The sequence below is a fragment of the Desmodus rotundus genome, chromosome 4, assembly GCF_022682495.2.
Source record: "Desmodus rotundus isolate HL8 chromosome 4, HLdesRot8A.1, whole genome shotgun sequence".
Taxonomy (NCBI): domain Eukaryota; kingdom Metazoa; phylum Chordata; class Mammalia; order Chiroptera; family Phyllostomidae; genus Desmodus; species Desmodus rotundus.
This window is the reverse complement of record NC_071390.1, coordinates 138,275,651-138,303,629: the sequence shown is the minus strand read 5'-3', so window position 1 is coordinate 138,303,629 and position 27,979 is coordinate 138,275,651. Positions and strand designations below refer to the sequence as shown.

Genomic DNA, 27,979 nt, shown 5'->3' with positions numbered 1-27,979 from the left:
AAACAAACTCAAGTAAGGATAAGCCACTGGTTTGAGACATTAAAATAAATCTTATTTCCTTACTGCGAAAACTGTAACTACTTGAGGGAGAAATGCTCATGCATTAAATTTATCATATAACTAAAGCTTGTAGTAAGCTATAAAAACTTAGAAGAATATTTAACATGCTGAAATAGTTGCAATTCAGCTAAAGATCAGTTTAACAGATTAATAGCGAATGAGTTTTCATTCGTATCAAACATTATGATCTTCTAATTAGACATTATTCCATTGTACATACTATCTCCCATACATTTTTTTTTTGTCTTGTACAGCAAAAGGTACTATGGGCCTTGTGAGTCACACGTAGAATGGGCACATCCTCTGTTGTGGAAAAATCTGGTCTTTGTAGGGATGTCATATTAAAATCTGCTTCCCTGTAAGGCTGCCTGGTAGAATTAAAGTTTTGAGCAGAAAGTCCAGGGGTTTGTCCTGCCTGGGAATGTCACTTTTCTTCTCTGGGGTTCCATGACTTTTTCTCTTAAAAAAACATTCAATTAGGTGATTGTGAAAGCCCCTTTCTAGCTCTAGAATTAAATACTTTCTAGCTAGCTTCAAAACGGGCATTCAAGAAACAAGGTTTTCTGGATTTGTTACTTAGTAAACACTTCTGTTTTTGAAAGTACATTCCTTGTCCCACTAAATCTAAGTTTATTCATAATTTTGACACACTATCTAAAAATGGAATTGAAGTCACAAAAGTGTAGACTGAATTTACAATATTCCTTTGGATTAGTTGAGAATATTAATGTTTAACTTGGTGTAAATTTGAAGATTCACATTCACTTATATCTGGGGGTTAGGCTGAATTGTAGAGAGATTTGAATACTGAGTTTTAATTACGTATAGTTTATTCTTTAAAAATTCATCATTAGTGCATGAAAAGCCCTCCCAAATTTTAGCAAGGTATATCTGGTTGAGCATATAATACTTTCTCTCATTTTATTATTGCTGTGCTAATTTGTTTCTCAGTTACTTTTTATTTCTATGATATTTTATTTTACTCCCATAATTTCAGAACACTAAAGGAATCATTTAGTGCACACAGCTCCTTAGAGGTAAAAATCAGAGGTAACCAGTGAGATTTCCCATGTAATTCGCCATTTGAAATTGGAGGTTTGCAGGTAGTATAATCGTTGAGCACTGACAGCAGCCCCTGTGAGGTAATGAATAGACTTTCCTGGGGCCCACGGGACCTCTCTGCCTAACAGGTGTAACTTCTTGCAGGCATCTAAAACCACAAGATCGTTCTTTAGAACTCTTGTGCAGACAAAAATGTGGCCGAAAAATATTCAAAGAGAAACAGTTTGAGCCTTCCCCCGCTCTGGCAAAGGAAGATTATTTGAAGAGCCACACGTGTCTACTTTCTCAAACCAAAGTTTAGAAATGGTGCTGCAGGCACCTGCCGGGAAGCTGTGTTGTCGGAGAAATGCATACGAACCACATTCTTCAGAGACAACTTTTTTGATGTAATATTTATTTTCCTATTTTTTTTTACACATCATGCAGACAATATAAAAAAGACAAGTCATTGGGTTTGGGCGAATTTGGCACTGACTGCCAGGACAAACCATACCTAGTCCACAGGTACCTAGGATAGTTTGGTTGAAAAATAACCTGAAGAAAATGCCACCATTGAATTGAAGACTTTTTTTTAAAAGTTTAAGATTTTCATTTTTCTTTAAATCCTGTAGATTCCCCTATTCGTTTGGCACTTCCTGATGACTAACGAGAGGAATAACGGGGCCTTTCTTGTGAATTTCATGCTGACTTTTGAATTCAACAAAGCCGGGTTGTTATTCATTTTTAGCATTCACATAGAACTTTGTGTTTTTAAACTGTTGAATTTAAAGGTCAAGATTTCTGTCCCTTCTAAATGTTAAAGTTAGACAAACAGAAGCATAGAATGTTTAATACACTTCTCTAAACAAACAGATTTCTGACTAGCGCTGAACTGTTCTGCATTCCAATTCGTAGGAATCGGATGCCCATGTAACAGAGGCAGTTTTCATGATTCTTTAAAGTTGGTGAATTCACTTAAGCATCATTTCACATTTGTTCTAGGGGAGACCCTTTCACTCTAAAAATACCACATCAAGTGTGTGTGTGTGCGCACACACACACACACACACACACACTTTTTAAACCTAGATGGTAAAAAAGGAAAACTCACACACATCTTGGAGCAATTTTGACATATTTGATAGTGGTTCCTAACAATCATGGTTATTTTTTCCAGCATGTCAGAACGTGATGATTGTGAATCAAACCTATGGCATCTTAGAGAGTATACATTTTCCAAATCCCTATTCTGAAAATCAGCGTTGCAGCTGGACCATCCAAGCAACAACTGGCAACACTGTGAATTACACATTTTTAGACTTTGAGTTGGAAAATCACATAAACTGCTCCACAGACTATTTAGAGGTACGTATTCTGAAGCTAAGTAAATCGCTGTCTTTTCAGATCATGTTTGGCAAGCCAAACGAGGAGTAGTAATGCTTTGCAGAACAAAATCCCTAACCCTATCCTACACACCTGTAATACACCAACTAGCCATGGAGTTTAACAAGAATTTCATGCATATTCTCTGCATCATCTTAGTATTTAATTTCCTAAATTATATACACAAAGAACTATCTATGTTTTTAGGTTTCATTATAATTTCTAGACTGACTGGCCCCATATTATTGAAATAATACAGAAGTAGAAGAATAACTTCTATTGTTGGTTGTTTTTATGTTTTCTCTCTATAAACAAGAGATCAGAAAAATGTTTGGATTTCATGACTTTATTTAATTTGCCTGATACTAAGATTCATGATTTTGATTTTTGTTTTCATTTGAATTCATGCTCGTTTTAGTTAATTTCTCTTTTTTGTAAAACAGAAGTTTCTGTTTGTTGTAATAATGACCACCACTGACACTTACTCAACTCTCCATATACAATGCTGTGCAATAAAAGTTGCTTGAAAATTAGGGAACTCAAAATATGAGGTAATCTGCTATTTTTATAAGATATTTTATTTACAAGAGCCTTTTTACTAACTTTTCTATTCAACATTTTAGGGCTATAGATTGTAAAGTGAGGCACCTAATTAATTTTGTTAAAGTAATTATGCATTCATGTATAAAATATGTTTGTAAACTATCATATTAATTTAGAAATATTGATTTCTACTCTCATACTTCATGAAGTAATTTTTCTCAAACAATTTACATGTATTTTGACATCTAGTTTTCACCATTAGTAAAAAATCACTTTTTGAGTCATCTAACATGTTATTTTTATATCCATCTTCATTGTTAATATACAATACGATTGAATCCAGATGTGATGTTTTCACTAGAAGTCTTTTCTGAAGTAACAAGTACCAACTCAGATAATACTAGGACATTTCCCCCAAGACACAGAGATTCAGGGTGTTTCTCTTTAAGGCGATCAGTGACTTTTAGAGGCCTCTCTTGTAAAGACTTCCAACATCCAGCATTTGTAATTTTGATGACATATTCTCAGGAAAAAAAAAAACTTTATCCTTGTAACATTTTTAACCCTCTTTTTACCAATTCTTTAAAAAAAGTACCATTGATTGGGGTTGTTCGAAGTTAGCATATCTTTTCTGAATAGCACTTTTCTCTTTCAAAACGAAAAAGAGAAACTTCCTATACTTTGAGAGGTTTTCTGAGGTCCTGAATACATGGACTGCCTTGTTTGTGAGGGACAATTGTAGGGTTAAAGAAAACCTTGCCTTATATTTTGAAAAGTTCAATATTATAGAAATAGTAGCCATGGTGTTTACCCATTAGAAAGTTGTATTTACTAGTATTTAAAGACAATATGATACAACATAAAACAAACAAGTATGAACTTGACAACAGTTTTCAAGCCCACTGCCCTTGATCTAGTGTTTAGAGGGTCTTCGCAAGCTTAATAATGGTGTGCTTTTCTCAGTTACCTGGAGTGGCCACTTTTTCTTTTTCTAAAAATTTTTAAGTTAAATTTTACAGAGAGAGAGACAGAGAGAGGGAGAGAGAGAGAGAAAGAGGAAGGAAGACACAGGCAGACATGGATTTGGTGTCCCACTTATTTATCCATTCATTGATGATTCTTTTTTAAAAATATATTTTATTGATTATACTATTACAGTTGTCCCATTCCCCCCCCCTTTATTTCCCTCCACCCTGCACACCCCCTCCCACCCACATTCCCCCTCTTTGGTTCATGTCCATGGGTCATACATATGAGTTCTTTGGCTTCTACATTTCCTATACTATTCTTAACCTCCCCCTGTCTATTTTCCACCTATCATTTATGCTACTTATTCTCTGTACCTTTCCCCCCTCTCTCTCCCTCCCACTCCCCTGCTGATAACCCTCCATGTGATCTCCATTTCTGTGATTCTGTTCCTGTTCTAGTTGTTTGCCTAGTTTGCTCTTGTTTTTGTTTTAGGTGTGATTGTTAATAACTGTGAGTTTGCTATCATTTTACTGTTCATATTTTCTATCTTCTTTTTCTCAGATAAAACCCTTTTAGATTTCATATAATAAGGGCTTGGTGATGATGAACTCCTTTAACTTGACCTTATCTGAGAAGCACTTTATCTGCCCTTCCATTCTAAATGATAGCTTTGCTGGATACAGTAATCTTGGATGTAGGTCCTTGCCTTTCATGACTTGGAATACTTCTTGCCAGCCCCTTCTGGACTGCAAGGTTTCTTTTGAGAAATCAGCTGACAGTATTATGGGAACTCCTTTGTAGGTAACTGTGCCCTTTGCTCTTGCTGCTTCTAAGATTCTCTCCTCTTTAATCTTGGGTAATGTAATTATGATGTGCCTTGGTGTGTTCCTCCTTGGGTCCAACTTCTTTGGGACTCTCTGAGCTTCCTGGACTTCCTGGAAGTTTATTTCCTTTGCCAGATTGGGGGAGTTCTCCTTCATTATTTGTTCAAATAAGTCTTCAATTTGTTGCTCTTCCTCTTCTCCTTCTGGTACCCCTATGATTCAGATGTTGGAATGTTTCAAGATGTCCTGGAGGTTCCTAAGCCTCTCCTCATTTATTTGAATTCTTGTTTCTTCATTCTTTTCTGGTTGGATGTTTATTTCTTCCTTCTGGTTCACACCATTGATTTGAGTCCCAGGTTCCTTCCTGTCACTGTTGGTTCCCTGTATATTTTCCTTTATTTCACTTAGCATAGCCTTCATTTTTTCATCCAGTTTGTGACCAAATTCAACCAATTCTGTGAGCATTACCTGATTACCAGTGTTTTGAACTGTGCATCTGATAGGTTGGCTATTTCTTTGTCTCTTAGTTGTAGTTTTTCTGGAGCTTTGATCTGTTCTTTCATTTGGGTCTTTTTGTTTTTGGTCTCGGTTTGCCTGTTATGTAGTAAGGGGCGGAGCCTTGGGTGTTCACCAGGGCAATGCAACCCTTGTCATTGCGTTGTGAGGCTGTCTGTGGGGGAGGGGTCCAGAGGGAACAGTGCTGCTTGCTCTGCTCTGTGCCAGTTTTCAGTCGCTTCCCCCACTACCCACAAGCAAATTGGGCCCTTCTGGTGCTGATTTCCAGTGGGTGGTTTTGTGTACATTCTACAACCCTGTGGCTCTCTCTAATGAACTCTCCTTTGAGGCTGGGAGTTTCTCCCGCTGCCTCCTCAACCCCCACAGCTGTTTTCAATCAGAGGTTTGAGGCTTTATTTCCACACTCTGGAGCCCTGGGTTGCATGGTCTGTCTCGCCCCCCAGTTGTTCCTCTCAGTTTATCTGCACTTGGATGTGGGACTGCCCACTCCACCAGCCACCTCGCCGGGTCTGCCAGCTGCCGCCTTGCCCACCCAGCTGCACAATCTGCCGCCTCACTGGGTCCTCCAGCTGCCACCTTGCCAGGAGTCCTCTCCATCTGGCTGCCCTGTCTCCACCCCTCCTACCGGTCTGAATTAATGTTTCTTTATCTCCTTGGTTGTCAGATTTCCATACAGTTTCATTTTCTGTCAGTTCTGGTTGTTTTTTGTTTTTAAATTGTTGTTGTCCTTCTTTTGGTTGTGTGAGGAGGCACAGTGTGTCTACCTATGCCTCCATCTTGGCCCGAAGTTCATTGATGATTCTTGTACGTGCCCTGACCAGGGATCAAACGTGAAACGTTGGCATATCGGGAAAACACTGTAACCAGCTGAGCTACTTGGCCGGGGGAGCCATTTTTACTTTTCTTCACATGTGAGATCTTGAGGATTCTTTACAAAAAAAGTTGCAAATTTGCTTTCAAAGCCCCTGTTCATACCACAAACACATCAGATTGAATTATAGTTTTACAAGTTGTGATTGCGTCCATAGGCCCTACTGGACTCTAAGATTTGTGTAGGTAGAAGCTGTCTTCTACTAACTTTATAACCCAGGGACTGCTTATAGAGTTGGAATCTTATAAGAGTTTAGTAAGTTCAGGGGAAATTGAGTATCACAGCCATATTTTAACATCAACCTAATGACAGCTATTAACTAATGAGAAAAAACTGAATTCCCAACTGGCCTTTTGGTACAAATCCTACACGGTCATTGCAATTCTGTCAGTTTGAGCACAAACCGAAATAGAACTCACAGCCTTGCGGAGCACTGCATGTATTACAATGTGCAAGGCCCCAGGTAGTGATGTGATAAAACATGATGGAGAAAGCTGCAGTGAAGGGGAAGCTTTTGAACTAGACTTTAAAGGAGGCTTTGGCAGTAAGAATAGGGAGGAAATGAAATGAAACCTTTCCAGGGCCTGGACTGCATATCTCTGGACTTTCTTGAGGAAGGAACAGGAACAAGGCCCATCAGATAACTTTTGGAGGTGTTTGAAAACTGTCAGATAAAAAAATACTTGTTCCAATGACTGCAGAGCAGCTCATGAGAGGCCCTTCATGGATGATGGTACAGGCGTGCCATCTGTCTTGTGCGACAGTGATGGGGAAAGCAGCAAAAATACAGACGAGAACCAGAAGTTCAGCAAAGGCTTCCAAGGAATGACGCTGTTGCCAGAGGGAGGAGATTTTTTTCCATTTCTTTAAGCCAAGAGGCAATAGCAATCTCTACAATGGCTGGTCTATGATGGAAAATTTAAAAACACAAATAACCATTAAAGGCGAGCAAAGCCACAAACACAAACTCTAGTTTGCATTATTTTGATAACTTGGAGTTAAAAGTTCTTTTTTTCAAGTGACTTAGCCAAGTCTCAATTGAGTGGCTGTTACTGCAGCCAGAATTGAGTTATTTTGAATTAATAAAACTGAAACTATGAAACTACTTGATTAGGTGCTGGTTGGACATTGCGTCCAACTTTGCTGAGAGGTGTGGGTTGGTATAAGTCCATTGGGAATCTAATCCATCCTTCATTATTTTGTCTTCTGGGCAAAAATTAATGATTAAGATTTGGAAATGAAATATTTAATGGGAGGAAGGGTCATTTGCTTAAAGAAGTAACACCATATTGCTCATGCAGTTATGGGAATTCTTCTGTATTTTACAACTTGATTTCACTTTTTCATTTTTATTTTGACTCTGAGTGTCCATATGGAAGAGGAGACTTTTATAGGTGATTGCATATACAAGCAGAAGTGATGGATTTGGGAGAAATCAGCACAGAGGTGTACAGGAAGGCCAGGGCATGTATTAGGTCAACTTGGAGCATGTGCATGCTGAGAAAAGGAAGGAGGAAAACAAGGAGATTTTTATGTTATGGAAACTGAGGGAAGAGATTATACTAGATGGTGACAGCAATCAATCAGGTGAGATTCTCCCACAGGGTCAAGAAAGGTCAGGGTGGAGCAGTGTCCCTTGGAGATCAGTGTGACTCTGGGCAGAGCAGTGTGTGAGGGATGGTGGGAGGAGGAACAAGACTGCAGGGTGAAGAGGCGTGAATGCAATGTCTGAGCGTGCTCAAACAAATCATCATTAAGTCTTGGCCTCTGTTCCCAATCCTTACCCTTCATTTCCCTCACTGGTCCTCAAGGGGGAAGTTTCCATGGCACACCCACCTTTTCATGTTCTCTTGTATGTCAGTGTCTCTTAAAATTGGCCCAGGACTGGATGCAACACCCCAACTAACCTATCCAGGACTGAGTATGCTGGGACTGTACCACCCAGGTCACATACTTCTGGTGTATGTAGGCTGAGGTTAAATGAGTTTATTGTTAGTCAAGTCACAATGCTGGACCATATTAAAAACTATAATCTCCAGGTAATTTTTACATGAATTGCAATGTCTGCATAGCCATCCCAAGGGTATTATTCCTAGTAAGTCATATTTGACTGCTTTGCTGAGAATTCCATCATTTTACAATTCCTCTAAATCCTGACTCTCCGGTCTTTAGAGCACTATTCGTTTGTATATAGACCCTTTGACCATTGGCCTGCTACTTCCTCAAAAGTAATTGATAAAAACATCAGATGAAACAGTGCCTGTTTCCAATACTTCAAAATGATAGGTATCTTTGGTTAAAATGATCTATTATTGAACACTTTTACAATAGCACCATTCAAACAACTTGGTAATAGTAATGCTGATCTTTATTGAGCACTTATTATTTGCTAGGCACTTATGACAGCAACCCTGTGTACAGGAATATTATACCCATTGTGCAGGTGAGACAGTTGAGGTAAATACCCAGGTTGTCCACAATCACAAAGATCATAGGTGGCAAAGCCAAGCTTTCTACCAGGCTCTGTGGCTCCAGGCGGATGCCCTTAGCTCTAATGCCACACGTCCTCTATCTACACACTCTTTCACAAGTTTCTGCCCCCCTCAGGGGTGATAGAGGGAGTGTCCAAGAAACCCTTGGATCTACCACTTTAGTGACACTGTCACAAAGAGAAATTATGTTATTTTAGCATGGCTTCTTTATGGAGAAGCAGTAGTCATTTATTATAATCACCTCTTTGTTATTGCAGACAAATTATTTTTAGCATACAATCTAGAATTTTTCAAAAACTTACTGTCAATTTTTCTCATCTGTGAGGTTCCAAAATAAATCTTTCCCACATTTTGGAAGTTGAATAACTTTTCCTTCAGACCTCTGGATGTCCTGTTTTTTTCATTGTTCTGCTTTGTCGTCTCGGTTGCAGGTGCACACTCAAACTGAACCCTGTGCGGAAAATTAGTGTTTGTGAAAGGGCTGCTGCTCTGAGGAAAGTGAGAAACCTAATGGCACTCAGAATGAACTGGAAAGCTGGGAGAAGGCAGAAGCGAAAGCAGCCTAGTGGTGCTCCTCTGCTCTCACTGCTTTGCTGCTTCTCCCAGCATTGCACATGCCTTTCCCATCTCTCTCCCTAAAAACGTCCCGGGTTTCTGCAGCCTCACCATGTTAGCTTCAATACGGCTTCCTCAGCCATGACTTTCCATCTGTACGTGACCTTCATCTCAAGTCCTTACAGCCAACCAGATCTTGCCTGGCCAACAAATTCCCAGCACAGGTGGCTCACCTTTTTGAGCGTGACAGCAAAGGCGTGGGTCTAGCTAGTTGTGGACAGGTGCCCTTCCAGGCAGCATGGCCAGATCACACACCTGTCTCTGCCCACCGATCACGTGTGTGGGCAGAGGCAGGGGCTCTACGCCGGGGCGTGGATTCTGCTGTCACCCTAAAACGTTTCTTCCACGTGCTTGGCAAGATTGCAAAGTTAGTTCTGCAATGACTAACTTTCAGTGCTGCAGCATGCAATTCCTTTAGACCTGAAAAATTCTTTTAGAAGTTTGATTGTCTCATCTTCTAAATTGGATTTCAGTGTCTCTTCTTCCAGTTTCAAAACCACATGAGGCAAGTTTCTACTTCCCCTTCACCATGCTATGCTGTCTTCTGCAGGTGTTGGCCCAATCCACATCTCTCTCTTTGCACTGATGACTGCTTCAAGAAGCAGACATTTTTCCCCTAACTGTGCTGTTTCCCAAAGTTGGCTAACTTGGGTGTACGCGCATAAAATGTTCAGAAAGCTCTTATGTAGCTGTATGAATTCTTCTTAATTGATTTTTTTCAGAAGTTTTTCCTTTTATTGCTGTAAAAGTTATTCTTGACTTGGTGGACTCTTTCCTTTCCTGGCGGCTTCCCTTTTTTCTTCCACTGGGGTCTATGGGCTCAGATCTCTTTGGAAGTCAGGCTCCCCCAAACCTAAGGCCTATGACTGATGTGCACAGTGATCACAGCCACTAAGGAACTCGATCCTGCTCTCCTGATATTTTAGTCACTTCTGTGTTAGCAGCCACTTCTTTGCTGGGCAGAATTAGTACAGGGTAGCACTTTTCTTCACTGCTTACACTCTGAGAGAGAAGAATGTAGAAAGAATTCATCAGATATCACAAAGAGACATCTGAGAGATGTCTATATGGTTGAAATTATCTCCCCATTGTCATCCCCGTTATCTCTTTTTGCTTCCCTTTTTCCTTTGTTAAACATTGTGGTCTCTAGTGAGGAACAGGCTGATACTAGAGGATAAAGCCCCTACACCCAGCTGCTAAATCTGGCTGCATTCCAGAATCACCTGGGGATCTTGATGTAAAAACATATTCCTAGACCTCACCCCCGACCCACTCAATCAAAATCTCTGGGGATTTCAGTAGGGGAGCCCACCACCCCGAATCTGTAGCCCACCTCTACTGTGACAGCACGTTGTATCCTCACTTCAAAGCTCTGTCCTGGGAAATTATAAATATTTTATTAGGTATCCTCTTATCATATACCTTTGAATGCTACTAAAGTTTCTTTTTCAACAGGTCTTATTTTCCCATTGCTATAGCTGAATTATACACTTTATCTCATCAAGGCCTGGAGATATTGTTATTATATTTATCTTATTATGTAGAAATGTCAGATATACTTTAAAATATTTGAATTCTGATTCTAAACGTCCTCCCCTCTTTCCTTGTTTGGCACCTTCGCCACCATTGTCTTCCATCACGTCCTTTCATACCTTTTCCTTTTCCATTATGTCAGTTTCAGGCCCTCTTCGTTGTGTCAGTGACTTCTGTCAAATGCATTTCCCACTACTCTTTATAAGATTCATTTCACCTCTTGCCAAATCCTCTTGCTGATGTCATCATGTTCACCAGATGTTTATATCATTCTTTGTTACGCTCCCAGTCCTCCTTTCAAGTACAAAATAATGCATTTAAAATAAAAGAATGGATGAAAATATCATTAATACCCCTGTTTTCTAAGTCTGCAGCCTGAGCAACGCTTTCCAGCTGTGACTGTAAAGCGTCAGGCCCCAGTGACGTTGTAGTTAGTGAAGGTAATTCTAGAGTTGTGGAGAACTCTTAAATTCTCAGACACTTAGTACAAGTTTGCTTCTCAATCATGTCCGAGTTCAGTGCAGGTATTCCTTGCTTTCCAAGTGGTAATTCAGGAACCCAGACAAGGGGAAGTCACAAAGAGCTGTGGGAAAATCCTATAGCTCTTTCTGCATAAGTGTTTCACCAAGATACCCAAATTCTAATAAATCTGGGAAAGCTGACTTAAACACAAATAGGGTTTGTTCCTTCGTTCTGTTTGTGCTGTGGCACTTCCTCAAGCTGTCACTATCACAAATACGCATTGCTCGTTCATTTCTCCATTCACTCAGGTATTCAAATGTATTTTAGACACACAGGCTATGGAAATATAACTGTTTTAGCATCAGTTTTTCTTGTCTTCATGGAGGAGACAGGTGTTAATCAGTTTGTCACACAGTACAAATTGAATTACAAGCTGTGTTACGTGCTATCAGGGAATATTACTGGGTGCGCTGATGGCCTGAGATGGGAGCACCAAGCTCATCTGTGAGTCAGGGAAGTGGTCCTGAGTAGGAATGACTGAACAAGATGTGAAGGAAGCTGGAGGTTTGACTCAGGAAAGTTGGGTTTGAAGGACTGTGGAGGATAAAGGCAGGCACTGGTTACAGTGGGAAGGGCAGATTTTGATTAGTGATGTACTCCTGCAATAGGGAAGAGGGCCCAGTAGGAACTGAGTGCAACTTCAGTGTGTACAGATACGAGCGGGCCTTTTAAGGGGAGAATGAAGGAGTTGGGAGGGCGCCGGTCAGGATCCCGCAGAGTCAGGAGGTGAAAGACTACAAAGGCTCAGACCGTGCAAGTGCGATCAGGCCAGCCGAGTCTGGTGAAGTGAGGCAGTGAAGGGAGTTAGGGTTCTTCCTCCCACAGAGACTGGGAGACGGGGCCCTTTCCTTCCTGATGATGGCGTTTCAAAGGAATGGTTTTCAGATCCTTGAGAAAGACACTCCTGAATTGTTAGAGATTCATATACTTCTCAAAGGGACAGTGGAAGACTCAAAATTGTCAGCTCTTGTTAGTAAGTCTTGGCCGTCCTGCAAAAGTCACAGGGATTCTATATCTGAATCTAAGAAGTGTGGTAGTTAAAATCCTCTTGGCTAGTTGGAGAACTGCAGGGAAGCAGACATGATTTTATGTCGTAGCAGCAGCGGGTCTGAGCTGCCTTTTATCACCATGGCGCCTCCTCAAACGCTTCCTGAGCAGATGAGTCATGCTTCCCGAACTGTCTGTAGGAGAAAGTTTGCTTCTAAGACGCCTGGCGTTTTGCTTAGAATTCGGAGATAAGTTATTTCAGTTCTGAGTACAACTGCTACTCAAAAACTTGCACCAACAGTGACAAGAGTATACCAAACAACTGTATGTCTCTATACCAGGCATGAATCTAGCATTGCACTAAGCACGATCTGGATTCCAAAGGAGTTTCAAGGTAACTAAGTGTATCTATTGGTTAATTAGGACAAATACTTTGTAGTGTCATTAAGGGTAATAAGAAGCATTTTATAAGGTTTTTTAAAAGTCTAAAGTTGCCCGAGTAAAATGTTATTTAACTATAAACATTAAAAAGAGATATTTCAGTGTGATTAACATCCCTTTTCTCAAGAGGAAATGCTGTTCATTTTTGACCATCCCTCGCAATAAAGAATTTTCATGCCATTGCGTTAATTTGCTGCAGTTAATGAGGCAAACACACCAGCCTTCAAAGGAGAGCCTCTGCTCTCAGATTCAAAAGAAACTGTGTTTCCCTTCAGTACTCTCGCAAACATGAAGGACAGAGTCAGGATGAATAATAATCCGAAGTACTGATGATTTCCACACTACTCAGAAGCCACTAAAAATTGCCTTAGATGCTCAGCACTCAAAAGTGCTCTATCCACCTTCCTTTCCTGGTGGTCCTTACCTAGCTCTGCTGAACTAGGCCACCAGAGGCGGGAAAGGGGCAGGTCTCCTCCACCCTGTAACAGGCACATGGCATGAGTAAACACATTGATCAGAATGCTAGGTTTTAACATTGGAGATTGTTATGGGTTCGGTGAATTGCATTGATTGTCTGCTTTAAAATAGGAAAGATTTCCAATTGTAACATTTCAGAAGTTTTTTTTTTTAAACTGGCATCTTTACCCTTTAGGTCTAATATTTACTATTTCCCAGGCGTTCTTTCCCCACCTTCCCTGAGTTGGGGCAGAGTCTGCGTGGCAGCTCTCAGAGCCTTCCCCGCTCAGGATCCTGTGATTCCACACTGGTCTACAAACCAGATTCCTTCCTGTTGCTGAGTCCATCGGTAGCAGATGGTGAGGCTTTTAGGAGGCAGAATAATTTTTAAAGAATGTTTAGTGTTTCACTGTAATGGTCCAGTTGGCAGAAGGAAGGCTGCGGTTTGTGGAATTAAACGTTCGTGTGCCCATGGGAGAGTGCGCTTGGCTTGCAAAGCCCTTCACGTACCGCTAAGGGAGGGAGATGGCACTTAGACCCCTACAGTGACTCGCACAGCGTAGGCTTGTGAGAAGTATTCGGTCCGTGAACATCTGAAGAAATTCTTTTTTAATAAAGAATTAGTCTAATTAAGAATAAAAACCTAGTTACTATAAAAAAGGAAGCACTGGAGACAAAATATGGTTTTAAATGAATAGTGGGGGAGATGACCTTACATAATAACAGTTTAATGAACTAATTTTCCTGCATAATCTTGAGATACATATGAAAGATCATGGAGGTAGACAATACTATGTTTTTACTAGACCAGCTGGATGCTGAGAACCTAAAAGGGTATGAAATTTTGAGATTGGAAAAACATCACCAGTGCCCACCTACACTGTTATGTCAATCGGTTCCCAGAGATAATGCTTTAAAAATAAGCTTATCTGATCACACAGGAGTATGCATACAGTCATTGCAGGAAATTTGGAAAATCTAGAAAAGCCTAGATAAAATAGAAATAACCTACATTACATCACTACTGATAATATTTGGTTGTATTTATTTCCTGTAGTCTCCCCTATGTATTTACTTTATGTTAATATGCAAGAGGGCATCATCCTGTACATACTATCCTAGAAGGACTTCCTTTTCCACGTAGCAAGAGCTTGTGAACGTTTCTCCAGGTCATTTACTAGACAGACCATGTCAGTTACAACGATGCTGCATCTTCCAGCATCGAAATGCAGCCACCAATTCTTGTTGTAGGGCATTTAGAATCTTTTCACATATCTGCTGTTCTAAACAATACAGGCATAAACATCCTTGTAGTTACATTTCTTGCACACAATCATGATTAGACAATGATTTTTAAAAATGAAAAAAAAAATCCCAACCCAAATCAGCCTCTGTGGCTTCTAGAATGAGTAATAGGAAGAAAGCAGAAATAAAAATGTAAGTGCACTATTAAGAGCAGGCAACAACCAGCCACTGCCTGAAAAGGAGACTCTGGTCTGTGTTTGAGACAGACTCTAACTCTGAGTGACACAGAGTCACTGCGAATGTGGTCTCTTGGTGGGTTTCATGCTGTCGTGCAATGCCCAGCATTCTGAGTAATGGTTTAATTTTAGACGTATATTTCACATTTCCTGCCCCGCCTGCTCAGCACATGGCTGCATGGCTTTCCTGCGCCTGTGGGAAGATGTCTGCCTGTGCGTTGGAGTACACTGTGCGTGGCCATGGGTCTAATTGTTGGCCGTGAAACAGCACCAGTTGTTATTGGTGATTGGACCTCAGTTCAGCAACCTTGGTTCTTGAGTTCAGCTGAGAGAGAAGAATTCAGAGCCAAGGAACTGAAATCTCAGTGAAAGTTTATTAAGAAACTCACAGAAGTAGGAAAAGTGAGCCAGCTGGGCGTGGGCTCAGCAAACAAGTTACAGAGGTAAAAGGAGGACCCTTGAAGCTTAGGAGAAAGAGAGCAAAGTACACTGGGCACTAAGAGTGGAGCAGGAATGGTCTAGAGAGTGAGAGCTCGCCCTGGGCTCTTCTCCTGAGGGTTTTAAAGGCCAAGAGTTTAGGGGAGATCTCAAGGGAGGATTTCGGTAGAATATTCATTAGCTTTCCAGGTGTGTCCTTTCAGGGTCGTGGTCAGTACTGACTGGTCAGCACTTCGGCAGGGCATCATTAGTCATCGCAGCTGGTCCTGATGTCGGCCATGGTGTCACCCAACCTGGCCTTGCTGCTTTTCCGGACCTGGAGCTGAAACAACTGAGACCTAAATGTCATCTCTAGTTTGAGCAAAACTGTCTCTGTGGTCAACAGATGCAAGGCTCTGCCTCTGAGATCATTTGATGCAGGTCAGAACCTCATTGTTCTGAGGTCTCAATGCCGGAGGGAGTGGTGGTGCAAGGGCCTGTGTGGGAGTCCTGAGAGGCTATTCTCCAGCCCCCTTGTTCCTCCTCCCAGGCAGTGTAATGCAGGACTTGCAGCATGCTAGGGGAAGAAGGGTCCGGGAAGGGTCCTAACCACATGACCAGCAATAATAGCAAAGGTCAGGGGTCTAAACTGCATGCCCAGGGATATGGTAGGGGAGGAAAGTCACCCTGGGGGCAAGGTCCTAGTTTTCCCAGTTTTGCCTGTTGCTAAGCACCCGGGGCTTTCTACCTGGTGACATTCTGTGCCTGGCCTGTTGTCCTTGCTCTACTCATGTCTGTCTAATGCGTAGACGAGACTTTACCTCCTGGGGCCATCACGGAGCCACCTAGAGTCTGCCATGCTCTGCTTGCTAGCTCTCCTCTTCAACTTTCATCTAATTTGTGCCCCACAGTTTGATTAGTTTTTGCCCGCTGGGCTTTTCTCCACGAGGGGAGCATTTTGCTCTACTCTACGATACTTGTTTGGCAATTTCTACTGTTGTTACAGGAACAGTTCAAAGCCCTTCAAATTTAAAGTAAACTCTGGAAGTGCCAAGTTTATCCAGAAGATTTGTGAGTAAAATTCGGCAATAACATTCTTAATAAGTGGTCTAGTGAGGCAGTTCCCATGGATCCTGTTACAGTTGTTTTTCAGGGTGGGGACATCTGAAGAGATACTCCAAGAATTCACCAATCTCCACCCTGTTGGAGCTCCCTCGGTGAAGCAGCAAGCACTGTGGGTGGGCGGGGCAGAAAGGGCAGAGGAGTCTGTGACAGGAAAAAACACATGGAGACACTTTTCTCACCGGTTGTCTCTCCTAGGCACTTCACCAGGGCAGCCCTGGCAAATTTTCTAATGTTCCCTTCACTGCCATCTCCCATCCTGAGCCACCATCCCCTCCACCCGACACACACACACACCATGTTTACTTTTTCTCCACGATATGCTTTGTGTTGGGCTGTGCACCCCACCCGTCAGGAGTGGGCTCAGTGTCCACGTATCACTGGGCTGTCTTAGCAACGAGCTGCAAGCCACGGCTGTCTGTCTCCTCACAAGTGATTCACTGATCGCTCGTGCTTCCCTGTCTGCTCAGTCAGGGCTGGTTTCGGTGAAATGTACTTAAGTCAGCTCGAGTTCTCGCTAGGCATCATAGCTTTTCTCTCAAAGCTATTTCCGGACTGGTTTATTTGGGAAAAATGCTTTCCTTTGCCTCTAACCAGGAGTAAGAATAACATTTTGAGCATATTCCACATGCCAGTCCTCACACGTAATCTCGTACATGTTTGGTCTCATTTGCTCTTTAAAACAACCATATAAGAACCATCATGATGCCAAATTTATAAAGAACTTTTAATTACAGGGGTTCAGTAATGTGCACAATATGATACCTAAACAAATGTCAGAGCCGGACTGAACAACGAACCTGGGCCCCGATCACTGCGTCTGCCCTGCTGTGCTCCCGCAGCAAAATTTCTTTCCTGCTTCTAGTTCAATTCCAATCTTCTATTAGAGACATTGGCTTTCAAGAACTACTGTATGCACTTGTTAAATATAGTTCTTAGAAATTCAACTATCTTCTTCACACTGACTAGAATTTGTGTTCTTTACAATTATTAGGGGATTCTCTACTGCACCTGGAGCTCTCCCTCATGGCAGGTGAATTATCCCAATTACATATTAGACTGAAGGATAACATTTTTGGAGTTTCTAAAGATGTATAGTAGAAGATGTACCATTTTTTTCTCAAAGTTTCTCCATATTTTAATGACATTATCCCAAGAAATTCTTGATTTAATTTATCTACATGGACTGTATTTAATTAACTCTTAAAATTAATACTTCACTATAAAAAAGAATCTTTTCCCAGAAAATTTTCAAATAAGAAAAACAATAGTTTAAAAAAGTATGAATTAGATGCCAATCAAAAATAGAAAGGGCTGAGTCTTAGTTGTTACTGTGTTTCTAAAATGAGTTTAGAAGTCAATTTATACATCCAAACTCATACTTATGGGACAATTAGTTCTAATTTATTCACGTCACAAATTTTCAAAATAAAATACAATTTAGTCATGAAGAGGCACTTGAAGAGCATGTTTCTGTTCCGAGTGCTCACAATTTATCCACTTGATTCCCACTGAGAGAACATTAGCTGCCTCTGGGTTCTTCCAGACTTGAGGTCCAGGGACCTGTGAAGTACCTATGAAACCCTTAGTCCTACAGAAATGGCAAGTCAGATTTTCTGTCAGTGATGCGCTTTTGGCTTTATGTCCTCCACCCTAATATTGAGTAGGAATCCACAAACCATTTCATGCTGCAACTGGAGTCGGAAGTCACTAGTGGTCAGACAGCCGATGCGTGTGTCAAATGATCAAACCCATGTGAAGGAAGTAGATAAAAGTTGTTAAATGTGGCTAGGCAAGAGATTTCCTTCCTCTCTGAATGTCCTAAGAGTGGTTGAGATATTTTGGGGTGGGGGAAGGACCTAAACCGCAAAAATCCTAAATGAATAGACTCCTTAAAGGACTACCTGCAAACATTTTACAAAAGAGGTTTTGTATAAATACAAATCCACATTTGAAGATACATTTAATGGCTACCTTGAAAATATAAGCATCATTTCAGATATTTAAGAAAACCTCTAAACACGATATACAAATTAAATGTGCGTATTCAAAGTGAGATTCTCACTCTTTCTCTTCTTACTTTCTACTAGTTGCCTTTATATGGATTTAATTCCAACCTCAAATATTTGTTCTGACCTAGTAGAATCTTTAGGCTTTCCAAAAGCAGGGGAAATCATACCCTTAGAAGGACCAATGCTTGCCAGTAGTTGCAATGAGTCACAGCTGGAATGTCCTGTGGTTAACATTTTGCTCTGAAAACAGAATCAGAGGGCTCTGACTGGTTGTCATGGTTACTGGTATTTGTATACTTTGAAAAATGACTGTTCCTGTTTTGTGTGGTAAATTCACACTGGAATGAATTGTAGAGGTGACATTAGCCATCTGCGTGAATACAAAGAAAAAAACCCTGGATTTAATTACATGTAAATTTTAGGACATAGAATTGGGGGTATAGGACTTTTTTGTACAGAGGTATTATTTTATACTAATTAATGTATCAATTTATTGGACATTATATTTAAGCATTTTCATCAGTGTCTATTTGATGTTTATTTTAATGTATCATTCTGTCCCTTCCAAAGGCAAAAAGAAACTAATTGTCATTCATCAGTGCTCCCCCAAACCCACTCCTTTACTGCTGCCCCTATCCCATTCACAATGTGTTATTTCAGAACTGCTTTCCTGGCTTCCCTTCAGTGAAGTAATCCCCTCCGGAAGGGAAAAAAAAGTCTCCTCAAAGTTATGTGAAAATGTCAGGTTTCTCAACCTTGCTGAGCTGGGAAACAAAAGTACTGCTTATGACCCTGAGTAGAACCTGACGTATGGTTCTTCCAAATGTCACTAGCTGGTATTTCAGCAGATCCATCAAGGTTAGAGCAACCGTGGCTATAGAGAAATCTTGCCTTAAGCTGTGCTGGATAAAAATGAAATAGCTAAAGGTTTGGTCACTGAACTACAATTCAAAGTTAAGAATGAGCCTTTTGGAGTGGAAAACAGTAGAGTGTTTTCTTGCTTATTATGCCTCTGCTTGGGAACAGTATGTTTATTTTTGTATTAATTAGTTTTGAATTGGAATTCAGACACTGAATCTAATAAAGTGGAGCTGAGATAAATGCCCTACAGTGAAGCAGTAATTTAGCAGTAAACAGATTGCAACATGGGCCTCCGCTCCCACCTCCACCTCCCACATTAGATGGTGGGGCCTCCGTTCTGAGGCCAAGGGCCTTGGTTGTTTTTACACGTTCTTTTTATGTTGCTTTATTCCTTTTCTTATTTTTGCTCCTCATTATGGCTCCTGTTAAATATCTAGAATATTAGGAACTTGATAATAAATTTATACTTTTGAAGCAGCTGTATTAAAAAAGTTAAAAGGAAGCTGAAGTGATAAACCTGAAAAATAAATCTCATCTTTATTCCTTTGCTTAAAATGCTTAGGGTTAGTACTTAAGAGTGAGTGATGTAATAGGTTTCCGAGTTTCTTTTTAAATCTCTGCTGACCTCCCCCCGGTTCTCACAAGGATGTATGTCTACTGCACAGCCATTTTTGAAAACTCAGAATGAGACAAGCCATGATTTATAAATCTGAGATTTATTATGGTCTTGACCAGGCCCCGCCCCACTTCACAGAATGGCCACAAAGGATTTAGGTGCTTTGCTGCCTAAAAGGAACACGCTGACATTTAGGACTGTAAGGCCCTAATATGTATCTAACTGCAGGGCTCAGTTAACAGTGCAGATAAGTCCCTTTAAAGTAAATGCAGTTGTGGGGAAATCACTGTGTTCCCTCGAGGAGGATGCCCTGCACGAGGTGCTGAGGGGAATGCAGGGGCGGTCTGGGCTCTGAGGAAGCTCACGGTCATCGAGGGACCTAAGACACGTGTGCCTACGGCTAGAATGCAATGGAGTGTGACCATCCTTACACAGAAGCTCAAGTAAAGAGCTGAGGCGTTTCAAAGAGAAACTTACACATGACCGACTCTAGGGATTAGGGAAGAATTTGTGCTTTGCAGGATTTGAGGTTTTTCATGCTCAAATCAGTATGCTTCAAACAGTATCTTCCATCATCACAATTTAGGAAATAGGAATAATTTGGTCAATATGGCATTTGTTGAATGCAGATTAAGCATGTCCCTTACAGACACATGCAAACACGTACATGCCCCCGCAGTCTTACACCTGCGATGCTCCCGAGTCTGTGATCAGGTATCTTCCGCTTGGTTGTCCTGAGCCGCGCTTCCTGAGGGGAGCTGGGACCAGGGTTCACAGCGTTGAGAGACTAAAAGGAAACATCGTGGCCTGAGTCATGAGAAAGCCAGTTTTCCGATCATCGTCCCTGATTGTGGGGATATGGCAGAGAGGTTTATTTATTTATTTATGTCTTAGTTTAAAGCTGTGTATCTGATGAAATTATCAAATGAGACAGGTAAAGGGTGCCTAACAGGATGTATATATATCTTAGTGAGAAAATGGGCAAAGGCCTAAGCAGAAATGTTCCAAGAGAAGAAATATAATTGACCAATAAACATAAAAAAAACTTCAGTCTCAAAGTACCAGAAATTAAGACAATTACTAAAAAGCCCCACAGATTTTTACTGTCAGCACCAGCTTTAAAAACAATAGTCGTAGTTGCCAAAGTTCCACTGCACAAAAAAATTTCTGTTAACTGCCGGCGAGAGGGTAAATTGGCATACACTTTCTGGTAAGAAATTAAATGATGTACTTGAAGAGCAAAAAAAGATTTTACTCTTTGAATCATTTCCCTTACAGAAATCTTTCCTGGGGAAAATTCAAAATATTAGACAAATATTTATATTGGCAAAAATATTGGAATTATCTAAATGAAGAAAAACAATTATAATATAAATAATGTATTACTAACATCTTATGCTACCATTCAAAAAGTTTACATGGACAATTTAATGACATGCTTAGTATAAAACAGGGAACAATACAATGTGTAGACCAAATTTATACATACACTTATATACCTATGCTCATACATATATACACATATACAAATGAAAAAATGATGGCCATAATTATCAACAATAATTATCTTCAATGGGATTTTTTTATTTTCCTTTTTCATAATTTTCTAAAATGTCTGTTTTTTACTGTTAGTATTTATTTAGAAATTCATATCTTATCATTATAATACTATTATTTATTGAACATCTCTTGTGTGTCAATGTGTCAACATATCTCATTCAGCCTACTTTTCCCTTATTCTGTGTCTGGATGATACTTTGAAGGGAATTTGCTCGGCTGACAGAAAGCCAAACAGTATCTGGATTTCCAGGTTATTTGGCTTAGAAATCAGCCCTACAACTCCTGCAGTATAACTTGCTGTTTTGAATTCTTATGTTAAGCATCCTATACTCAACCCACCTCAGCGGATTAAACCTTAACTTTGGAGCCAAAGAACAGCTTTTGCTATATGAGTAGACTTTGCCTTTTCCATCCGACAAACCATGTGAAGTTTGTTTACATTGGAAAGTTTCTCTTTGATTTTAGCTCTATGATGGCTCACGGAGGACGGGACGCTACTGTGGAACAGATATGCCGCCTTCAGGGAGTACCACAGGCTCCATTCTTCAAGTGCTATTCCATACGGACGGGGTTGGTAACCATGAGAGAGGATTTCGGATGCAGTGGTTCATTCACGGTAAGCCCAGTACCGACTTCAGTCATATTTTGTAGTTGCTATTTGTCTGAGAATTGTCCCCGTTCCAGTTCTGTATTTGGAAACAATTCCATCAATACTACTTGAGCCAGGACAGTGATCTGGTGCTAGGCCTTAGAAAGTTTACTCAGATATTGGTGGCTCTTGGAGAGAGAAGTCTTGTAGGGCTAAGAGAGGAAGTGACATCAGAGTAGACAGGATTTGGATAACTGCTTATTAGTTATGGCGATAGATTGCTTAAATTAAGGGAAAGGAGGAAGCAGAATGTAGTTTCTAAGGATGAAGACCTGTACCTGAGTGTGGCAAGCAGATTGCGAGGTAGGATGGGGGAGTGGAGTAGGAAGAGATCTAAGGCTTACTCTGACAGTAATGAGAGAAGGAATGATAGGCTAGAAGGGAAAGAATGAGAGTCAATCAGAGAGAGAAAGGGAGTGGCAAGGACTGCACTGAAAGGGAGCAGGAGCAGAGAACACATGCTAGTGATGCACTAAGTCAGGATACCTGCCACATAGGTAGGGGCCTGCCAGAGCCCACCTATGCAATGGTGGGTGGTTCAGAGAGCACATAGCAGGGTTCTGGCTGGGGTGGCTCAGTGGACTGAGCACCAGCCTACAAACCGAAAGGTTGCCAGTTGGGTTCCCAGTCAGAGCACGTTCCTGGATTGTGGGCATGTGAGAGGTAATCGATCTCTGTTTCTCTCTCTCACAATGATGTTTTTCTCCCTCTCTGTCTCCCTCCTTTCCCCTCTCTCTAAAAATAAATAAAATCTTTAAAAAAGAAAGAAAGCAGGTAGCATAATCATTTCTCTGAAGATGAAAATCCATTCTTAAAAAGAGTTCTGAAATTTTTTGACTGACCTCACATGGCTCAGTCTAAAAAGAAAGAGCCCTAAATCAGTGGTCTCTAAACATACTTCCCCAAAAGCAGCATCAGAATCACCTGGAACTTGTTAGATATGCAAATTCTCAGGCCCCATCCCAGACCTACAAAATCACAAACTCCAAAGGAGGCCCAATAAATTGTCTTAACTGGTCTCCCTGGTGATTAATGTTTGAGACCCACTCTCCTAGAGTGACCCAGACTTGAAAATTACAGTCCTGGTGAAAATTATAGAGGCAGTTCTCAACCAAGGCTCTAGGGCTCACTGGTCTGTTTCAATCAGTTTGAAAGAGAAGAGGAGTTGCAGTGTTAGACCAGGAACCACACACAGACATCTAGGCCGTGGCCTTACTGTAAAAATCGGGGTGAGCACAGGTGAAGGCGTGAATGTGTGTCACGGCTCACTCTGGGGGGTTGTTAGTGTGACTGTGCCTTTATTATGGGAATCTCGGTGCTATGTATAACTGAATAGCCCCATTATATATTTAAGTATTAGACATTCTGATATTATAAACTGGAGATTTGAGTATATTTCTGTTAAAAAATAAGAATGAGGTTTTCAGTGTTAAAAACTATTCAGTGGGTATCCACGGAGCCACTTCTAGCTTGAAATACAGATTGTGAATTCCCAAAGTGAATGAACTGTAATGATTAAGCCTGCAGAAGTCCTCCACTATCCTTTTCTCAAGTAGGTAGATTTAACCTTGGAATGTCAATTTATTGACCTATTAAATGAAGGCACTGGATTGACTCATCTCTATAATACAGTTCATCTCTAATATCCCGTGATTTAAAAATTGTGTGATTCTAAGGAAACTAGAAGCAGTGTGAAAAGACCTAGAAGAAACAGGAAAATCTGGGAAAATGACCCAGATTTGCGAGGGCTAGGGGTTTTTCCAGAGCAGGGTTTCTCAGATTTGCATGTGCGTATGAGTCACTTGTTAAAATGCAGACTGTGATACAGGGGGTCGGAGGTAAGGCCCATACATCTGCATTTCTTAAGAGCTCCCAGGTAATGCGGATGGCGCTATTCTGTAGACCACACTTGGGAGGAGCTAGTCAAGAGCAGATATTATGCTGAAGAAATAAAATGATAGCAAGGCAGCATCCATTGAATCTAGAGAAAGCTTTGCGGTGCTCCCAGGGCTCATTATAATAATAGCAGAATAATGTCTTCAATCTTTCCATGTCAGTGATATAAGAGTGGGGACCCTGCAAGAAAAAGAACCTTATTGCTTAAGTGATCTAAGGGGAAGGGTGGGAAGTGGGGATGGCTGGTGTAGGGGGCGGGGTGTGGTGGGGGGTGGGAAATGGAGACAACTGTACTTGAACAGTAAAAAAACGTGGAAAAAAGAAAAATAAATAAAAAATAAAACAAAAAATAAATGGAAATATCTGAATTAAAAAAAAGAAAAAGAGACACGAGATGGAAAGTTAGAAATGCTGACCAGGAGACTGGGCCTTGGGGCCCAAGGGAGTGATTCTTGGCCCTACATATACACTCAACTTGCCTGGTAGTTTGTAATGAGCACTGTGCCTGGGTTCCAGTCTCCAGAGGCAGGATTCCATTGGTCTGCCGTGGGACCTTGACTGTTGCTAATTTAAAAACCTCCCCAAGTAATTCAAGGATGGAGAGTTTTAGGAGTTCACTTTGCTGGTTATGTCTTCCTCCTCCATGGGCTGCTTCCCCTCCCCTCCAGGCTGCTCTAGCCAAGGCCACCCTAGGGAGTATGATTTAGCGGTCATTGTTAACCAAACCGATTACTGTATCACTGGGTTCTTCCAGACAGCATGCTAGACATGGCTGACTCCTCTGCTGACAGCGCTGTGTTTTTCTTGGGAAAATATTTTTCAATCAGTTCCATTTGAAATCTGTCTTCATAGGGAAGTCAAAGACACCCTCTGTCTATTGTCTTTTCCTGTTTACTATTTCAAAACTTTGCTGAAAACTTGCTAAGCTTGGACCCAGAATTATGCAACAAATTTTTGCCAGCTGGGACCAGAACTGGAAAAAAAAAGAATTAACTCTGCGTTACCCACTGTCTATAAATACATGGGAAGAATCTTCTGGAAGAGGATGGTTAGTGATCTACATCTGTGCAAAATTAACTACTTATTATATACTATAGTCATGCAGTGCCACAAGTACACAGTGTTTCTACTTTGCATGTGAATTAGGTCTTTAACTTGAGATAATGGCCTGAGAAGATTGCCAACAGAATAGATGAGGATCTGCGAAAAGGTTTCAGTGGGACACATTGCCACACTTCTTACTCATTGGAAGTAAATGGAAGACATAAATCTGATTTCCCAGTTATCCAAGTGTTCATTCCACAGATGTTAAGGAACTCTTCTGGGCCATTTGCTGTGTAAGAGCTGGGGACAGTGTGTGACTCCTACCAGCAGGCCTGGGTCCTGCTCTCCTAGAGCTTGTGGGTGACTGGGAGAATACGTTTTTTTCAACTGGACAATGAAATTACTAACACAATTTCGATGTGACTGAACTTGTATGATAAATACATATTACTTTTATAGTCAGAAAACAAGACTTCAATTAAAAAAACTATAGAGTAATATAATATTCTTGAATGTGTGTTTGTGTGTGCACATGAATGTGTGAACGTGTACCTGATTCAAAATGACTGTCTCTGTAACACCTCTCCAAGACTCAATCTCAGAGTCAGGTTCAAGTTCCAGGGCCCACCCAGCCGGACACCTCATTTTCTGAGCATTGCTGCTGAGAAAAAATTCATTTTGCCAATTAATAAATAAACCCGTTTGTGAAATGTGCTTCTTTGTTGACTGCACAAACCTTCTATTTGCTCTGAGAAAATGGATCTAGAATCAGGCTTTATTTGTGGGCCCATTTTTAAAGTGGCGCTGTAGACATGAGATTAAAGCACACTGCCTGGCCTTTATTCCAGCCATCAAAGGGAGTCCCACCCTGGAAAGAAAGAAATGGCCACAGTTGCCCTGCCTGGCTGAACCGTTCACAGTATTCAGTGTTGACAGCATTGTCCAGAGGCTGAATTCAGCCTCAGGGGGCCTCTGCCTGGGTTGCTGAAGGGAATATAGAACTTTCCACGAGCTGTGTGAATAGGGGCCTCCCTCCCAGCCAGCTGCGCACACCCCTCTTCTCCTGTCTCCCAGAGGCCCGCTTTCACTTGGCAATGGAATCCCACATACAAACAAGGTCAAGGAGCTTTGTGAGTGAAAGAGGGATATTTGCAAAGGAAGAGGACCCCTCAGCTGGCAGGAGCAGGGGAAGGGCTGAGTGGCAACGGATCAGGAGGTGATGTCACCCTGGATTTTCACAAAGGAAAGGGTAGCCTTTTCTTTGGGGAGATAGATGACATCAGCCTCTCAGATGGGGGCTGGTTTCATTTTATTTTCTTTCTAGCTATTAATGAGATTTCTCAAGCCTTGAGGGCTTTCAGCAATTGGCTTGCAGGGGAACACTTTAAAAATCAAGATCCTCCATGGCCGGCTTGGTTTGAACATGGGCCAGTGCTTGCTGGACTGACTACCTAGGGACATGCAGCATTGTGTCAATGGGCTTCTGTGAAAATGTATCTTTTAGGGCCCTGGCAAAGAGCCTCCGTGAGGTCAGCAGTGTTTCTCGTAAACCTGCCCCCAGTTCTCTTTCCCTCACTTGGACTCTTTAATAGTCTGTTCATTGCTGGCCTTTCGGGGGAAGTCCTTCTAACTTGTCATTTTTATTCCTTTTAGGACTTAGAGTATGTGGGGGGGATGGGGTGGAATGGGGGAATTCAGGAAGGTTCACCCTTTGAGGACAAAGGTTTTATCTTTTGTAATTTCATTATCCATTTGCCTTTTATGTGAACGCCGGTAATCACCTGGAGGGTGAGGGTGAATAAACTGGGCTCTATCAGATCTGCTGGGCCCACCCTCCGAAGGACAGACAGTTTGCCCCTGCCAACCATGTTATAGTGATTACACGCACCCTCTGCAAGCAGGTATTTTTTGAGAACATGTTTTGCATTCAGTCTTTCATTCAACCAACTGACACATATTGATTCACTACGAGGTTTCTGGTATTGGTAATCAGAATATAGAGAGTGTATTAGTTAGCTCAGGTGACCATAACAAAAGATCTCACATTGGGAAAACAAACAGCAGAAATTTATCTCTCACTGTTCTGGAGGCTGGAAGTCTGAGACTGGGGTGTGAGTGGGTTTGGTTTTTCCCGAGGTCTCTCTGGTTGGCTTGCAGATGGCGCCGTCTTGCTGCATCTTCATATGAGCTTTTCTCTGTGAGTGCACATTCTGGTGACTCCTCATGTGTCCAGGTTTCCTCTTCAAATGAGTGTATCAGGTAGATTAGATTAGGACCCTCCCTGGGGGGTCTTATTTTGACTTAATCACCTCTATGTCCAAATACAGTGATGTTCTGAGATACTAGGGAGTAAGGCTTCAATATGTGAATTTTGGGGGAAACACAATTTAATCTATAGCAGAGAAGGGGAAGATAGCATCCTTGACCTCAAGGAGTTAGTCATTTAGTACAGGAAATAGACAAATAAACGAGTGTGGGAGTAAGTCCATAAGCCATGACTAGGGGGGGCCAAGGAGTTCTGGGAGAATCTGCAGGAGTTCAAGAGGCCCTCCAGGCGGCTGTAATACAGGAGCTGGTGAGTCAGGCAAATATCCAAGACAGGAAGACATTTCTGAGTAGAAGCAGGGAAACTTAGGATAACACCAAAGTTTTGCAACTGGCAAGTATTTCAGCTAGAGCACATATCCTCAATATCAACCCCAAGGTGGTGGAAGTTGGTTCTTGGAAAGGTGAAGAAAGTTGTATGCTTTATGCATAAAGTACAGATATATATATATACACACACACACATATACATATATGTGTATATATGTATGTATGTATAATACATAATGTATATATATAAAATATATAACAGATATGTAATATATCTGTGTTATTAAAATTTCATGGGGGGGAATTGGGGAAAAATAACTAAGATGGCTCCTTAGAAGGGCAATAATTGACCAAAAATGGTTGAGAAATACTGGGCTAAAGGGAGCGATTGAAGTTGAGGCAAGACAGGTTGTCAGAAGCCGATTGATGAGAGCCGTTGGGAGAACTTGGATTTATTACTTGACCATCCTGAG

At 41.2% G+C, this 27,979-nt stretch overlaps 1 protein-coding gene across 1 annotated transcript in view; it reads left to right on the top strand.

Moving 5' to 3' along the window:
- Positions 1-27,979, top strand: part of CUBN (cubilin) — a 244,855-nt gene that overhangs the window by 60,489 nt on the left and 156,387 nt on the right. Inside the window, exons 27-28 of the mRNA XM_024575816.3 lie at positions 2,279-2,466; positions 21,788-21,938. Of these exons, the coding sequence (XP_024431584.2) occupies positions 2,279-2,466; positions 21,788-21,938 (339 nt within the window). The remainder of the gene's footprint in view (positions 1-2,278; positions 2,467-21,787; positions 21,939-27,979) is intronic.